Source organism: Plutella xylostella, chromosome 17 (assembly GCF_932276165.1).
Source record: "Plutella xylostella chromosome 17, ilPluXylo3.1, whole genome shotgun sequence".
Taxonomy (NCBI): domain Eukaryota; kingdom Metazoa; phylum Arthropoda; class Insecta; order Lepidoptera; family Plutellidae; genus Plutella; species Plutella xylostella.
The window spans coordinates 774,253-793,512 of NC_063997.1; the positions used below are offsets into that span (position 1 = coordinate 774,253).

Sequence of the window (19,260 nt, forward strand, 5' to 3'; positions counted from 1 at the left end):
TATAGTAAAACATCATAAGTAAAGTCAGATACATGCTAGAAACAGAAACGAATGCAGAACAATTCCAGTTAAAAACAGCCACTAGATTAAACGTGTTTATGTCATTTAGTTTCAGGTCCCTTTGTGCCAACTTTGTCTGGCCCAAAAACACTTCGGAGATCGGCTTCAGACCTGATACGATGGCTGGCCTTACCTTGCTCACGTCTTACAAGGACTCGACCTTCCTTCGTCCAGACGAACTTCCATCCATGGCGGTTAGCCTCCTCTCGAGTCTTATTGAACAGGAATCTGTTTGTTCTCGAGAGCCGTTCATTGATGTAGAAGCGGCGAGGAGGTCCAGGCAGGCCGCAGTCCGCAGTAGTGGCTCCACGACGTACGCGCGCTTCAGACACTATCTTGTCCTTGAGCGCCCTTCGTACCAGCCGCACCGCGATGGGGCGCGGGCGCGGTGCCGGTCCACCAGCGCCGTCGCCACTCGCGCCTTCCACCAGCCCGCCGGGTCGAACAGGCCCAGCACGCCAACAGTTCACAATATCTCCCTCCTCAATTTGTACTCCAATCTTGCTTGTTACCAGTTGGACAATGTGCCCCACACTTTCCGATTTTAATTCCGGTATGCCAGAGATCTCTATATCGTTTTCCAAGTGTTGCTGGTCTCGATCATTTAATTCTGCCTTTAGATATTCGATCGTGTTATGAAGCGACTCATTCTCTGCTGCAAGTTTGGTTGAGGTATCCGTTACAGAATTGATACGAGACTCCATCATGGAAATTCTTTCATCGAAGGTACTCACTGTCTCAGTCAGGTGGGTCAACTTTACGTTAACAACATCTATGGAGCTTTTTAATGCATCAAATCTCTTGTTGATAAGATTTATTAGACTCTCCGTGTCTATGTTTATTATCGATGACATTTCCCCAGGTTCTTCTATAGTTCTATTTATAATAATAGGGCTACCGATCTTCACTCCTTTGCAGCTTTCACATTTCCATTTAGGCTTGTTCATTGGAAGTATTTTTTTGAAAGCGGTGATATCTAATCCCGCACATAAGTAATGCAAATAAATTGAACAACCATTGCATTTCAGTTGTTCCTCAATCTTTATTTTATTTTTGCATTTATTACACTCCATGTCAGCTAACGCCCTCTGTTGGTATGCGCCTAAACTAGATCGATCGAATGACTGGTTTAGATAATGATCGCTATTTTCGCACGGCGCGCTACTGAACTTGTGGTGTAGCGGTCCAGAAGCCGGTCGCTTACCGAGGAGGTGCTGGTTCGAGTCCAAGATAATAGCAGGATTCTTTTTCTATGTTTTTCCACAAGGGCTGTTCAATCAGAGTCTGAACACTGCAAATATAGCTGTCTCACCTCAGCCCCGCCCAGTGGGAGGAGTCTTGTGTAAGCAGACCGCAAGAGGAAGCAGGAATCACAGTTTTCACCTTGCACCAATCACGAATTTAGCAAAAATAATTACAAACAATTTAGCTCAGCAACTGACACACGTCCACTCTGTTCAACGGTTTACCACCTCTCTCCATGTACTCCATGTACTCCCTTGCGGGGTAGGCAGAGGTGCATTGCTGCACCCACTTTTCGCCAGAGTGTTATGTTAGTCCCAATGTAATAGGGGGCGGGCCTATTGCCATTTTACGGGTACATCCAAGACCCGAGAACAAATATCTGTGTTTAAACAAATATCTGCCCCAGCCGGGAATCGAACCCGGGACCATCGGCTCAGTAGTCAGGGTCACTAACCACTACGCCATTCGGTCGTCTACGCCATTCGGTCGTCAGAGTGAGAAGCTCCTTCTTTTTTCTAAATCGGTAAATTACCTACGTGGGATGGCACATACATAATGTGATCTCAATACTAACTCTTTATTATTATTATTATTTTATGGCACAATATACAGAAGTAATTATGTACAATCAGGTGGACTTAATGCGAAAAGCATTTTCAACCAGTCAACCTGCAGGAGGTCTTTCAGTGCAAACCAGTAGTGTCTCGCAACGTCGTTACGCCGTTACGTCGTTAGTCGTTAGTCGTTACAAAGGGCCGACATGACACCAGGGTCTATGTAACGTGAGGCGGCGGCGTAGTGCCATAATCCGTTTACTAATCCACTTATATAACTTCCGGCTAGAGTTAGTTATGGAGGGTTTCTTAATGATTAACTCAATCCGAGTTTGGCTGAGATATAATATGGACATAATAATATGCATACATACATATTATGGGGCATTTTTTGTCTTGTCATAAGAAGTAAACAATTTTATTATTTTTAGGGTGACTTGCACAACAAAAATAATCAAAATTAAATCTATGAGCAAGAGACAAACAATTTTATTTTGATTAACTTTATTTACACAGCCACCCTTAAAATATCTTTTAAATCAAAATAATTATGATTAAAAATAAACTTCAATTCAAATAAAGGTTCCATAGTTTACGTATGATCGATGGGCGTAGCAGTTTAATCTACACTCGAGATATCATCGAGTGGTCGCATTAATCATCAATTACGAATGCTAACGAATACATGAAGCATTCGAATTTCAAATTTTACGTGACGAGGACTTCACCAGAGAGTCGTTGAGGTTACGCTAAATTTTACATTTTGAGGTGCGATCACAGGATTCGATACTATTTTCGAAACTACACTAAGGGTCACTTTTACTTAAAAAGCGAGTATAAAGCAAGTATGAAGTATATAGCAATAATTAGGTAGACTAGAACCAGAATATCTCCGCGTTTTTCTATATTTTAAGACGAGCTTAAAAGCTATTACGTTATGAGCTTAAAATTTAAACAATATCTGTGCTACCACAAAAAACTATAAACACTGTTTAACATGTGTTTAAAACGATATTTGACAGATTTTGTAGGCGTTTGACAGCGCTAAACACCTGTTAAATACTGTCTAAGTTTTTGTGGTAAGGCCTTATACCTTCTATCCTGCACCCAGTGTAAAACCGCCTAATACCGCGCATACATAACTCGCCTCGGCATCACCCAGCCAGCACAATACTAATGCAACTCTGCATGAGCGGACGGCGGTGGCGGCGGCTGCGGCGGCGGCGGCGCACAGTGGATCGAATGTATGGGAGGCGTTGGACATAGAGGTTTTAAAAAAAGTAATATTATGAAAAACAAAAAAATATTCGTCTTCTACTATTTAATGCCTTCATGACTAAGCCTTCATAAGCTAGCTAGACTATTAAATAACCTAAAAAAACTCATTATATCAAAAAGCTCACGTTTGGCGCACTATGTGTCTTCATACTAAATGTAGCTCCATTTACGACTATTATGATATTTGGGACTGCAACTTGAAACAAGGCCGGAATCGGCAGGGAGAGAGCTCGGTACAGTCATTTTCATACAAAAAAACTCATTTTCACAAATAATTCCCAATATAAGTAATATGTTAGTTATGAAGAAGAATAGTTATAAAAAACAAGTCAGGAAGGCATTACATAATATGTATGTGTATGTATATGATGTATGTATGTATGTATATGTATATATGTGTTTGTATATATTTATATATGTATTATATTGTATATAATTGTGTATTGTAATACATGTAGTAGGCGTATGTACTTGTGTGTATATTTTTATTTATTTTTTGCTTATATTTAGTGTGTAGTTAGATAATAATAACTTAAATTATACTATATTCCGTGAGTAAGTACACTGTACCCCTTTTATATCTCTAGTCCATCCATCCAAAGGTTGTCTGGAAGAGATCGCTATAAGCGATAAGACCGCCTTTTGTACCCTAGTTAAGTGTCTATGTAAAATTGTTAATCATTTCTTGGTGTACAAATAAAGAGTACTCTATCTGTAGTAACTGGATTTGGTTACCTTGATTATTTTCCCTGATGTTGTATTAAACTATTATGGACACTGAATTTATGAATAATAATGCGGAATTAATTAATCTTGCATTTTTATTTGGTTAATCAACAGAGCAAACACTGACACACAAAAGCCGGCAAACGGAAGAGAGTGTTGCCAGTCGAAAAACTCACTATATTATAATTTTGTGTTGCCACACTCTTCCCCGCCCCGAAATAACAAAAGTACAAGTACATAATAATATATTATTTAGGTAGGTACAGTAAGTATACTTATAAACTAACACAGTAACTATACTAGCAAAGTACAAGTAGGACTATGACATGTTGGGATTAACATGTAATTCATGACTCTACTATACTAACATATGCAGTAGGTACACACAATAGGTTATTAAAAATAATTAGTATATTTTTATAGATTACAGTACTTAAATGGTCACTGAACACTTTAACATTTGGTTAACATGTCGTTTGACAACTCTACCCTGTGCTTCAACCATATAAGTTACTCCTGGTGTTAGACACTCCTGTACTTGACCAAGAATCCATTTCTTTGCCTTATTTCTATAATCTCTAATCATAACCTTCTCCCCCACATTAAATAACACAGATCTACTTCCCTGATAATACTGTTTAAGTTTTTCATTATGCATTTGCAAACGTGTACTAATTGGCTGTGGCCTTAGAAGGGAAAACCTTGACCTAAGCTCACGCCCAAATAACAATTTTGCAGGGCTAACACCAGTGGTTCTATTAACACTAGTTCGATAGTCGAACAGAAACAAGTTAGTGGCATATTCTAAATTATGTCCGCTATCCACAATTTTTTTTACATGGTTTTTAAATGTTTGTACGAATCGTTCAGCCGCTCCATTTGTGGCCGGATGATAGGGAGGTGTAAAGCTCATCTTTACCCCTGTTATGTTACAAAATTCTTTAAATTCATTGCTTGTCCAGGTTGGGCCATTATCTACCACCAAATGGAGTGGATAACCAAATCTTGTATATACATCTTTGAAAATTGAGATGGTTTTACCTGCTGTAATATTTGACATGAGAAAAACTTCAGGCCACTTTGAATAGCTGTCGACTATTACAAGAAACATTTTTCCATAAATAGGACCAAGAAAATCTGCATGTAATCTTTCCCACACAGACTCAGAACATGGCCAAGTAGACAGAGGCGCTTTTTCAGGTGCATTGCGATTCTCTAAACACATTAAACATGAAGATGTAATATTGCTTATGTCTTTATCCACAGTTGGCCACCAAAAATAGGAACGAGCTATTTGCTTCATTCTATTTATTCCGAAATGACTTGAATGTAACTCATTCATGATTAAATTTTGTAAAGCTTCAGGAATAACCACTCTAAATCCCCATAATAAGCAACCTTGGTCAATAGTAAGTTCATTTTTTCTGTCAAAAAATGGTTTCAGATCTTTACTTAATTTACTTTTATCTGGCCAACCATCTATACAATATCTCATAATAGTCGACAGCAAAACACATTTAGAAGTTTCTTTTGCAATATCTTTCCAATTAACACTTTCAAAATTGGATAAGGACATATAATTTATGACACTTAATTCACTACAGTCTAACAATGGATGCTTATAATTACTTTTATCATTCACTGGGTACCTCGATAAATAATCTGCTGGATTATTTTTCGAATTAATATGCCGGATGCAATAGTTAAACCCTGACAAAAATATAGCCCAATGTTGTAATCGTTTGCAAGCCATTTTTGGTATACCCTTTTTGGGGCCAAAAATTCTCACCAATGCTGAGTTATCAGTTTCCAATTCAAAAGTCCTTGCAAACAAGTACTCATAAAATTTTGTCACCCCAAAGATAATAGCCAATGCTTCCTTTTCTATTGTAGGATACTTCATCTGTGTATCATTTAATTTTTTACTGGCAAAAGCCACAGGTTTAACTATTCCATCACTGCTCCTCACTGATAATACAGCGGCCACCCCACAATCCGATGCATCACAACTTAATATGACCGGTAAGTCATTACTATAATGAGCCAGTGTTGTTGTATTAGCTAATTGTTCCTTAATTTTTACAAAAGCTATATCACATTCAGCATTCCAACTAAAATGATCATTTTTAAGACAGTCATACAATGGTTTTAAAATTACTGCCATGTTTTTCAAGAATCTATTATAATAGTTAATTTTTCCCAAGAATGAACGTAACATTTTTAAACTATCAGGTTTGGGTGATTTCAATAAAGGTTCTATATTGTCCTTAATAACTTGAATACCTTCTTTTGACACATGATAACCAAACACCTCCAAATGCTGTGTAAAAAACTTACACTTATTAATTTTTAGTTTTAATTCCACTTCTGCAATTCGTTCCAATACTAATCTTAGTCTCTGGTTGGTTTCTTCTAAAGTTTTCCCCGCTATATAGATGTTATCGATATAGACCATCACTCCTTCCAGTCCTGAAAGCAATTGTACTATTAACCGTTGAAAAGACCCCGGGCCTGTACTGACTCCGTACGGCAAGTACAAATACTTATAAATCCCTTTCTCTGTGACTATTGTCGTTAATTTTTGTGACTGTTCATCTAAAGGTGCCTGTAAATACGCTTCTTTTAAGTCTAATTCACAAAAGCACTCATTGTTTTCAAAGTTTGCTAAAATTTGATTAATAGTTGGAAGTGGGAAGTGATCAATCTCTAAAAATGGGTTCAGTGTGACCTTGTAGTCACCACACAATCTTACTGACCCGTCACTCTTCAGAACTGGTACTACAGGTGTTCCCCATTCACTAAATTCAATTGGTGCTATACGACCATTATCTAATAAGCGTTTAATTTCATCATCTACTTTAGATTTTAATGAAAAAGGAACACTTCTCGCTGGCAAAAATTTTGGATTAGCATTTGGTTTCAGTTTTAATGAAATTGAAGACTTTTTGAAATCACCCCATCCAGGTTCAAATACAATGGGAAAATCATTTTTTATTTGTTCAATGTATTTGTCTACATCTACTAGACATATGTTAACATTTTGAGTTAAATTTAAGGGCCAAAGTTTAAGATAAGATAGCCAATCTTTTCCCAGAATCCTAGGTGGACCATCTGGAACCACCACCAAACACAAATTATTACAAGAGACTTTGTCATAAATAACATTCAGGTTACCTATAACACCGATCGGTTTTGAAGTTGACTGGTTGTAATTGACCATAGTAAATCCAGATTCTTCTAGTTTTAAACTAGGAAAATATTTATTTTTATCACTGATATTTATTGTTGTAATATCAGAACCCGTATCAACTTCAAAATCAAGCAGAACACCATTTACTTTTACTTTTATATAATGAGATGGTACCTTATCCCGGGTCCGCATACTTAATACTTGGAATTTATCATTTTCAATATCAAAACTCGTATCATGAACTTCTTCCTGTTTGTCAGTTTCATTTTCAACTATAACAGTTTTAATGTTTGTATTTTTCCTGGAACAAACCCTGAAAATATGACCTTTTTGTCCACATTCACTACAGAATTTGTATCTCAATGAACACTCTGAACGCATGTGACCTATTTTGCCACAACAAAAACACTTAGAACCGCTTGAATCTTGATTATTTCCTGTAGATTTTTTATAGTAAGGTTTATTTTGCGTCCTTACTGCAAACATTTCCACTGATTTGGGATTTTCCTTGTGTGCTAATCTGTAAGCCATTTCTGCAGTCTCCGCTGTTGTTATCAATTCATCCAGTGATTTATCTGCTATTTTCAATAGCTCATATCTTATTGTTTCATTATGGACTCCATTTAGCAATCTTTCTTTCAGTTGTTCATTCATATCTGTAAAAGCACAGTCCCTTGTCATTTTTCTCAATGCCATTATATAATCTTTAATGGACTCTGTTTCTTCCTGCTTCCTATCTTTAAATTTCGCCCGGTACATAGCCACATTTGTTTTTGGGTGATAAAAATTGTCCAACTTATCACAAAGTTCTTTATATGTAAGTTTGATAGGAGAAAGTGGGGAGCAAAGCCCGGATAGATTTTCATAGACATTAATGCTCAATTTCGTGAGCAGCAACGGTACTTTCTTTTCTTCAGATATGTCGTGCAATAACATGTAACAATTTAGTTGTTCACAGTAGCTCATCCAGTTTCCTCCACTGAAATTATCTAGACTGGACGGTAAATTCATCGTTCTTTTACTATGTGAAAGAGGCGGCGCCTCCTCCTCAGGCTGATTCACAGTCTTGATGTGCGTACGTAACAATTTACGCAAGTCTTCTAAACTTATAGGTTCACTTTCAGACACTAACCCCAACTCCTGGGCTAGGATTATCAAATTTTGCTTACTCTCCGACTGTATCCAAGAGGTCTTTCCACTTTTTACTTTGTCTTTTAGCTCTTCCATCAAAATAAAACTTTATTTTTGTTGTTTACATCCATACAATTAATTAATGAGTGAATGTATTGTCAGCTGTCAGCTGTCAGTGTCATATCACAGAGCAGAGCAGATGTCATCAGAATATTCAAAATTGTTAAGTTGGCAGCACTGCACTACCACGGCAGACAGCTACCGGCAAAAATTCAATATGTCGGACAACTTGCTTGCGCTGTTTGCCACACGCTGTTGGTTCAAAGTCTCGTCGCCACTGTAGTAACTGGATTTGGTTACCTTGATTATTTTCCCTGATGTTGTATTAAACTATTATGGACACTGAATTTATGAATAATAATGCGGAATTAATTAATCTTGCATTTTTATTTGGTTAATCAACAGAGCAAACACTGACACACAATAGCCGGCAAACGGAAGAGAGTGTTGCCAGTCGAAAAACTCACTATATTATAATTTTGTGTTGCCACACTATCTATCTATCTACATAGTAGAATACGAATGCATTTTTGTTTTTCATAAAATTACTTTTATTTTTAAAACCTCTATGTCCAACGTCTCCCATACATTCGATCCACTGTGCGGCGGCGCGCGAAATTTCAGTTATTGTCCGTTTCAATTTAAAACGCGAACTGACTGGATAATTAAATTGTCCACTTGCCCTCTGCATGCACATAGGGTTGGGACAAGGTGAATAAAATTTAATTATGTACACGGTGCACGATGGGAATTCATCAGTGGTGGTTTCGTTGCCAGATTAATATATACAAATTCTATGCTCTCTGGGGTTGTATTACCAGCGTGTGTGTGTGTTACACACGCTAGTAATACTTGACTCAATCGTTGTGCATTTCATTCAATTCAGTAGAATTCAATTCAATAAGTGCCGGGACTTGAACACATGGCCTCCCAAATAAGAGGACTAGGTTGCCACTGACATACGTAATATGTGACAAATACACAATAATAGCCACAATGTCTCAATTGAATTAAATTATGGCAATGGTACACTTTGCTACGATTTTTCTACGAAATTGCTACGGCGTAGCCATGTTGTAGCATGCATAATTTTCTGTAACAAGTGTAATAATAACTAAATAACACTTCAAATAAAAACCAGAACTATGAATATCTACAAAATTTTCAATTATTAGCATATTCATACAGACACACCATACTTTACCATGTGTTCAGTTCACAGCCACAATGAAATACACAATATATTTATAATAATATCCATGATAACACAGCATAGATATTTTCCACTATAAAGTAATATGTTATTATATTTTAAGACATTTTTAGCACGTAACTGTTATCAGGACTCACGGTTCTAGCAGACTGAATTCAGTGCCTGAAAGTGTTTCGCAGGTAAACGTGTTGCAATGTGTACCCATGAAACCCTTGGAGAATACTATGACATTGGCCCATGCCCTCGATCCATAGAACAACGCGGACTTGGGTGTACCCTCTTGGTCGTAGGACACGTCTTCATTTCGCTCTTTTCAAATATGGCCCAGTTTCTCATTAAACCCCGCTAAAAAAGAGGGGTGTGATTAGTATAGCATATCTGTGTGTGTATTTGTATGTGGTAGCGTAGCTTCCAACCGATTTTCGATTTGTGCCTTTGGAAACATATGTATGGTTACCTCAAGTGTTTTAAGCCATATTTTATCGAAATCGGCTTAGCCGTTCAAAAGTGATGCGTTTTTTAGTGTTGACTATCGGAGGTGTATAGGTTATAGTAAATCTAGTTATTGGGTAGGCGTAAGTGAAAACAGCTAGATTACAAAAAGTAATCTAGCTGTTTTCACTTACGCCTACCCAATAGGTTATGGGCCCAGAACTTAAATAAAACACTGAGCATATTATTTTGATAATATTTAAACTAATTATCGTAAAATAGTGAACTGTCATGAGTATGGCGAACACAGCGGCGACTGCTTTTCCTCTAGAAAAACTACGAGGTATGGATAATTATACTAATTGGAAATTTCAAATGAAAATGTTACTTATACACGAAGATCTTTGGGATTGCTGCGAAAGTGAGAGTTGTTCAGACGAAAAGCGTGTACAAAAGGCTCTCGCGAAGATATGTTTGTCGGTGCAGCCGTCAATATTCACATACGTAAGAAACCCGAGCACAGCTTACGAAGCTTGGAACAACTTACAGAAAGCTTTTGAAGACAAAGGATTGTGCAAAAGGTTAAGTCTTTTGAGGATAATCTTCGCGACAAAGTACGATCAATGTCAAAGCATGGAAGACTACATAGGCAGGGTGAGTGATGTCTCACAGCAACTTACAGACATAGGAGCACCTCTAGACGACGATTTCCTGGCGGTAATATTGCTTAGTGGGTTGCCACCTGACTACGACCCACTGATAATGGCACTTGAGAACTCGGATATCAAGCTTTCGAGCCAAGTTGTCAAAGCGAAATTACAACAAGAATGCCAAAGAAGAGCAGGTAAAGATGAATCGGCCACAGCACTTGTAGCAAAGAAGAATTTCAAATGCTATCGCTGCAAGAAACCAGGACACAGTATCAAGAACTGCCCAAAGAAGTCAAGCACTCCGAGCAACGACAACAAATCTACTAGCTGTCAAGCAAAGGGGGCGAATGGAGCGCTGATGTTGAATGCACTGTCAGCGGAGATGCGGCGTGATCGATGGTACCTGGACTCCGGGGCGACGAGTCATATGTGTGGAAACAAATCAATGATGACTGATTTCCGTGAAAGCAAACCTGTTGCAGTATGCGTTGCCAATGGTGAGCAGATCTTTACAGCCGGACAGGGTAATGTTAAGATTCAATTGGAAAAAGTAAAGACTATCAGCGATGTTCTGTATGTACCTAAACTGACAGCCAACTTGTTATCTGTCAGTGCTATAACTAAAAAGGGTTATAGGGTTATTTTTGATGATAAAAGTTGTAAAATATATGATGATGGTGAGGTTATTGCCACAGCCAGTCATGTAAATGGTATGTATCAGTTGAATGAAGGAACATCAGGTAGGGAGCAGGGCAACTGTTTTGTTTGTCCACAGATTGAATCAGATTTAAGCAGTGAGTCTGCTGTTCCTGAGGAGAAGGAGTTATCCATGGCGGCTAAATCTGGGAACAAAACTACCCAGGATACTTGGCATCGCCGGTTGGGTCATCTGAATGCCAGAAGCATGCGTCTTCTGAAAAATGGTATGTGTGATGGTGTTGATTATGACGTAGGTAAATTTGAAGCATGTGTTGCTTGTGTCAAAGGTAAACAGAGTCATTTGCCGTTTCCGAATGCATCAAAGAGCAGAGCCACAGATGTGTTAGGGCTTGTACATTCGGATCTGTGTGGTCCGATGCCTGTGCAATCTTTCAGTGGTGCTAAGTATGTATTGACGTTTATCGATGATTACAGTAGAAAGACGTTTGTTTATTTTCTAAGAAATAAAAGTGAAGTTTTCGAAAACTTCAAATATTTCAAGGCAATGGTGGAGAATCAAACAAACAAGAAAATCAAGGAGCTTCGTAGCGACAATGGAGGTGAGTATGTTAGTTCTCAGTTCCGGGAATTCCTCAAGAAGCATGGCATCCGACATCAAACTACTATCCCGCACTCGCCGCAGCAAAATGGAGTGGCAGAGCGGGCAAACCGCACGATCGTCGAGAAGGCCAGATGTATGCTACAGGACGCTGGACTAGACCAGAGGGTATGGGCAGAGGCTGTTAATACGGCTGTATATTTAAAAAACAGAAGGCCAAGCCGTGCTGTGCCTGGAGCTACCCCTGAACAGAGATGGACCAATCAAAAGGTAAATCTAAGCCATTTACGTACTTTTGGTTGTGTAGTGTATGCTCTTACCGAGAATCGAACAAAACTAGATTCCAAATGCAAAGAGTACATATTCGTCGGTTACTGTGAGGACAGTAAGGGCTACAGACTGCTAGATCCTTGTAATCCAAGTAAGTGCATAAAAGCTAGAAATGTCACATTCTTCGAAAATAAGTTTTTCAAGAAAGTTAGTAATGATGGTGACATGTTCTACATGGTGGAGTTGGACTGTTCAGCAAATAGCAGCGAGGAAAGGATGCCATCTGATGGTTCCGCTGCTAGTGCAGGTCCTTCTCCAAGTCAGCAGGTTGTCCCTACAGAGAGGCGAAGCGTGGTGTCAAGGGCATCAAGAACATGATAGTTAATATATGTAGGTACATAATAGTTATTTATATTTATTTATTTTTAGCTTAGAACTTTATATGTTAGGTTATAGTTAGATATGTTTATTTAAATTTGGATTAGGTTACACTTGATTGTCTCTATGTATACAGTAGTTTTATTTAATTTTAAGAGTTATAGGCTTACTTTTATTTCCACACCATAAAGGTTGACTGGAAGAAATCGCGTTTAGGCGATAAGTCCGCCTTTGTATATATATACTTGTATTGTTCTTTCTTGTACTTGTTAACTTTTACTTTAAACTGTGTAATTTGTGTATACATACAATAAAGTGTTTAAATAAATAAATAAATAAATCAAGTTCTGAGTTGTCATTGTCAGACGATGAAACGTCAGGTTCTGATCCCACCTATGTACCAGGAGACTCTACGCTGGATTCCGTGGACTCCAACTTTTGCGTGAGTACTCAGGATGAACCGCTCGAGTCAGCTCATACGGTGATGCTGAGCCATGGTTGCGACGAGCCGATGACGGTGTCTGAAGCACTGAACGGGCCAGAAGCCAAACACTGGCTTACAGCGATGCAAGATGAGTATCAGTCCTTTTTAGATAATAAATGCTGGAATCTTGCTGAACCTATTGAAGGTCAGAAGCCTGTGCGCTGTAAATGGGTCTTTAAGAAGAAGTATGGATTAGATGGGAAACTATTAAGATATAAAGCTCGCCTTGTTGCGAAAGGCTACACACAAAAATATGGCCTTGATTATGATGAAACATTTTCACCTGTAATCAGGCATTCCACTCTGAGATCATTATTTGCTGTAGCAGCTGAATTTGAAATGGACATTAACCATCTAGACGTTAAAACTGCATTTCTAAATGGAGATCTCAAGGAAAATGTGTATATGGAACAGCCTGAAGGATTCCAGGTGAAGGGCAGTGAAGGTAAGGTTTACAAGCTCAATAAGGCCATATACGGTTTGAAACAAGCCTCAAGGTCGTGGTATGAAAAAATCACAGATATATTACTGAACAAACTGAAGTTCTGCAGACTATCATCCGAACCTTGTGTCTTTTTTCAAAAGAATGATGATGAATTGATGATTTTAGCTCTGTATGTCGATGATATACTGTTATTTACTGTGCCAAATTCGAAACAGAAAATAAAAATCAAGCAGCAGCTAATGAACGAATTCGAAATGAAGGATTTGGGTGAAGTTCATCAATTTCTTGGTATGAGAGTTACTAAAAATAGTGAAGGTATATTTTTAGATCAAACAATGTACATAGAGAAGATCCTTGAGCGATTTGGCATGCAAGACTGCAAGCCAGCGGTAACACCTATGGAGACCAAACATAAGCTTGAAAAAGCTACGATTTCTGATGCTAATTTAGAGTATAGAAATTTGGTAGGGTGCTTGATGTATCTCTCAGTTTGTACGAGGCCTGATATAACGCATGCCGTCAGTGTCTTGAGCAAATTCAACGACTGTTACAATTTGTCTCACTGGAAAGCGGCAAAGCGTGTGCTACGATATCTTAAAGGTACGTTAAACTTTAAACTAAAGTTCACAAAGAGCGGCCTAGATGTAAAAGGTTACGTTGATGCAGATTGGGCCAGCTGCGAGATTGACCGTAGGTCATATACAGGGTACGTATTTAAATTAGGTAACTCTGTTATTTCATGGGAGAGCCGTAAACAACGAACAGTTGCCCTCTCCAGTACCGAAGCTGAATATATGGCAATATCAGATTCATGCAAAGAGGCATTATTTATCCGTACTTTGCTATATGAATTGTTAGGAAAATTTTCTAAGATATTGATCCATAATGACAGTCAATCAGCTCAAAAGTTATGTAAAAACATGATGTTTCATGCTAGGACCAAACATATCGATGTAAGGCATCACTTTATCAGAGATGTAATAGCTAGAAATATTATAAACTTGTGTTTTATGCCAACGAATGATATGCCAGCTGATTTCATGACAAAGCCAGTAACTAGAGAGAAACATAATTACTTTGTTCAAATATTAGGTTTGATCTAAGTAGGTATCATAGTTATTATGTAAGTACTTTGATTTATAAGTTGATAGGTACTTATGTGTTTTATAGGGTAAATGCTCCTGTTGTTGTACCTACTTATATTTTTATAGGGTAAAAGCCCCTATTGTTGTGTTACTGTTTTGTTGTTATTTGAATGTTTTATTAAGGGCCACTATTTTATGGAGACTGATTTTATTTTGAAATGATTTTGGTTTCTGTTATAAGTACTTTTGTTTTTGTAACTTAAGTTTGTGAATTAGTTTCAAGTTTAAGTCTTTATTTGGATGTACCGTTAGACAGGTAAGACGATAAAGAGGAAGATGTCAGTTGTACATAGAGCACATTGCTTTTCTTAAATAGAATACAATCACACAATAAGGTTGTACTAGTTTATATCATTATTCCAACACTAGTTAAGGTTCACTTGTAGTTATATAAATCCGACTTTATTGACGGACTTACATTATTTCCAGTCTTGTATCAAAGTGGAAAAAAATTAGAGCTTTACGGATTCTCTTCGTAATTTTTCAAGAGCCTCGAAAGACATATCTTGTCTCTTTGCTGAGTGTTCGCCTTTGTGCTCAAAGTGGGAAGGTCCACTTACGTACAGTGTCAAGAGTAAGAAACATATTGATTCCTCAACAGTATCATCTTCAAACGCAATCTACCGAACACCACTCGCGTAATAACAAGAGCTCTTGAACCTGACTCTGTCTGTAGTCTGTATGTTATGCGCTGTTATGTTTGTAGTATACAGAATGTTGCAAAAAGGTATATTTAGCTGAAACCTATGTGCAGCATGTTATATCTAAGCACGGCAAATGAAATCGGAATGTCAAAATTCGAGATAAAAAAATCATTCTCCATTGCAAAAAGTCACGTGACCAACAAAGTTTATATGGAAAATTATATATTTTTTCGCGTATTTTTACATACAGATTGCATTTTCCGGGCTAAGATATAAAATGCTGCACACGTAGGTTTCGGCTTAGTATACCTTTTTTGCAACATCCTGTATAAGGGCTATTGTTACTAACAACAACTATGGGTTATTTTTGTAATTATGAAAAATTACCTGAAATAAATGAATTTATTATTATTATTATTATATTGTCAAGGTATGTAAACATAGCGACCGTAACGAAGCCGACCACAACTACTTAATAAAAACTTAACAATAAAAACTTTTTATGAAATCCCAAATGACTTCTTATAATGAGTTTGTACTACTATTTTTTTATTCTAATACACTCGCGAGCAATGAGATAGACTTACAAAATTAACCGACATGACCAACACAATATAAATACAAATTCAATATTAATGTACCCTTTATATATTTTAAATTATTTAAACTTTAAACAATCTTAAAAGTTTAATTTCCGCCTTCAGAATCGCTACCGACAAATACAAACTTATTATATTTAAAAACTTATATAAAATGTATATAAAATAATGGTAATGGCAGCAAAACTTTCTAATATGCGGCGTTTCCGCTCCGAGGCAGTGTGTCAAGGCTTCGCTGCACCGATCGATACCAGGACATGCAAAGCAATCGCAGAGCACCACTCGATCACGACGTCCTAACTGATCTTACGAATAAACAGTTCGTGATCAGTTCGGATAATAACGAATTTTATGTCAAAATTGACTGAGTAGATAATTGTATCTAAAAATATTAAGTGTGGAATAAGTTAAGTAAGATGTCTGAAAATAAAATCTGCCTGGGCAAGAAAAGAAGTCAAAGTCAAAGTCAAATATTTCATAGTAAAAATATAAAATTTTCTGATGAACGTCAATTTTTAAAAACTACTCTCAAGAGCCCACATAACTGACGTATCACATATTTGCATACGCCCAGTGCACTGTTAGGGTTTGTCTCGCGACACTCACACAGCGCATCAGAATGTTACCAACTAAAATGTAAATATTGTCATCATCATCACAACCCATCACGTCCCCACTGCTGGGGCACAGGTCTCCTTCCAATGAGGGAAGGGTTTAGGCCTAGTCCTAATAAAATATTGTCTTCAATTTAAATTAAATGTTTAATAACATTTGTGGTCATTTTGAGATATTGAAAGAGGAACTTTTCATTGCTCGTGAGTGTAGTATGGCACTCTAGGTATATCTCATAAGGAAAACAAGATCATACTTAATGTAGTTGATAAGATGATCTGTGAGTACCTTTTACGCGAAGTAGCGAAGTCATCGTGTATGATGGATGAGCTGGTGTGGGCCATGATTGCTGACTCATCAGATACTCACTTATGACATGTACTCACTATTTAATGTTCTCAACAACTTTACCGAAGTTAATATACTCATAAAATGTACGGTAGGTAATACCTACACATTACTTTTAAATGTATGAACTCATATTCATAGATTAAGGGTGGCTTGCTCCAAAAAGTAAAACCAAATTAAATCTATTTTCTCTTGCTCTGACATTATACTGTTAAAGCAAGATAGCAATTGATTTAATTGCGCTTAAATGTTAGGTGCAAGCCACCCTTAATCAAAAGAGAGTAATCATCAAGAGATCGCGAAAAGTAGTGGTTTTTTAAATTATCCCATCAATTTCAGGCAAAGCACCGACAGATAACCAGATACGAAAACCAATCTTATAACTCCACTCTTTGTCCGTGTTTGGTAAACAGCAATAAATACAAAATGTGGAGGCATAAAGTGTCGATAGCTCGAGTGTATCTTCAGTCGGCAACAACTGCCGACATTCAGATACAAAGTGTTGCGATAGCGAAGTCTAAGTGACATTTCACGGGGTTTTATATACTTATAGATGTCTGGTGATTTTGTTCGCATCACTGGACCTTTTCATCAGAGTGCAGAGCTGTTTATTTATATGTTTACACAATGATGCGTACGTACAGGTTCGTAAGATCATAAGATCGCAGTAATTTGGCTGCACACTTCACTAGGCAAGCCCGTGCTGAAGTGGAAGGTTCTGTTCCATTCCTAATTCATTATGATTACTATTATTAATGTACTATACACCTATATACAATTATACACCCAGTATAAGCACAAAAGAGGTTTTTTCACTGAGACCGAACTCGGTGTGGGTCGTCATAATGTGCGCGAACCTTAACATGGCATTACAGATACCGCGGCTGCACCGGGAAGCCATTTTGAAAGCTCACGCGCGGAGGAGGTGATGATAACGTCCTGTGAGATGCAAATGGGCACTGCAGGGTTGTCACTAAACGCGGCAAGCTTTATACTTTTACACAACCCTAGGTCATTCGTGAAATGAAATTTTGATATTCACTGGATTTTTTTTAATTGAAAGTCTTCATCGCCCTGTTTTATAATTCAATTGCAATTGACAAATACTAAATTCCACTACAAATACACAAAATGCTAGGTTTTTAAACTAAAAAAACCTAGGATAAAATCAATCAATGCAACAAAACAGTGGTTCAGTGCATCCAGAATTTTCTAACTATAAGCTACTTGAAGCTAGCAAGGCAAACTCAATTATAACTTGATAATAATGAGAATAGTTAATGTCATAAATGTGTGAAGCGGGGACTAGTGATTCCGAGTTAGACAATTACCAAGTTGGGAACTTGTGTATATGGCTTGCCTACACGCAACCGTCACACGGCCACGCCTATGAGTTGACATGACGTATCTACCTAGGGGCCTAACGCGAAGTCAAAACGAAGTAATATATTAGGGCTTTACCTATGAATTTGCCGTTTAGTATGGCATAAGTCAAAGTACTTATGTTTTCATAGCGAATTTCCAGAAAGGAACCGGGATAACCAATAACCAGTTGTGCGATCGTTTTTACAGTTTTCGTTACGTGCCGTTTGTCGCGTTAAAGACACGTATTCCATAAATAAACGTTTTTTTTAAGTAGTTAATCAATAAACAAAAGACTGAGTTTGTAAAAAGGATAGCATGTTTTTAAATCAAAATGTAGATGTAGTAGACATGTATGCAAGATTCTTCTAGCTTAACAGAAAACAAACGTAGAACGTTTAATACAAAGTAGTAGAGCCTTTGTCTCCGAAAGTTAGTTTTTCGTAAGGTGAACTGACCCGCAACGTCTCTGCCACTTTCGTTTGTAATAACTTCCTGAGACACAAACACCTGGTGAAGTGGTGGCCATTTGTTACTGGAAATAAGTTTCCTGACGTAAGTTTGTACGTAATGATTGTCATAGGTTAACGAACTAGACGGATCTTTGTATATGTTCTATTATATTCTGATGGGCGAAGCTCTTGTACGTAGCTCTCTCGAGTAGAACCTTCGTACATAACTACGGAAATAAAGAACTCAGATTATATCAGACATTAAATGAAATAATTAATCAATCAATATGTATGGGAAAAAAATCTGTAAGTATTTTAAAGATACTTACATTTAAATTATACCTTTAGGTAAGTATACATTTTATTTCCTGTACCTAAAATTTTCAGCCGTACTCTTCAATGGAGAGCTCATTGACCCCACATTTATAAGTCCATCAGCAAAAACGACTAACGAAAATAATTAAAAGTTAAAAAAATAACGGACATTCAGGAAAACGAAATTGCTCGTGGTCGGCAGGTATAAATAATTGCCTTAATAAAATTACATAACATTTATGAAAATTAGATGCAATATAAATGAGGACTCATGCTTTGCAGTCCCTTGTACACTAATATTATCTACAGTTCTGTGGTCTCTTTCTAACTGCCGGGGCATAATTCCCATTTATAATTCATGCATGGATATAAAATACATAGTACAGTGAGCTTTTTTATAGTAAAATAT

General features: G+C 37.3%; 2 protein-coding genes across 5 annotated transcripts in view; both read right to left on the reverse strand.

The window, feature by feature from the left end:
• LOC105398536 overlaps positions 1-19,260 on the reverse strand; it is a 60,359-nt gene that overhangs the window by 21,780 nt on the left and 19,319 nt on the right. The window lies entirely within an intron of this gene.
• Positions 3,941-8,742, reverse strand: LOC119691631 (uncharacterized protein K02A2.6). Of its 2 annotated transcripts, none has more exons than XM_048627004.1 (2): positions 7,228-8,742; positions 3,941-6,332 (listed from the first exon to the last, which is right to left on the reverse strand). In XM_048627004.1, the coding sequence occupies exons 1-2, from the start codon at positions 8,278-8,280 to the stop codon at positions 6,318-6,320; spliced, it is 1,068 nt and encodes a 355-aa protein (XP_048482961.1). In that variant the 5' UTR covers positions 8,281-8,742; the 3' UTR covers positions 3,941-6,317. The 2 variants fall into 2 exon arrangements, with proteins under 2 accessions (XP_048482961.1, XP_037965358.2); XM_038109430.2 differs by having other exon boundaries at positions 7,228-8,727.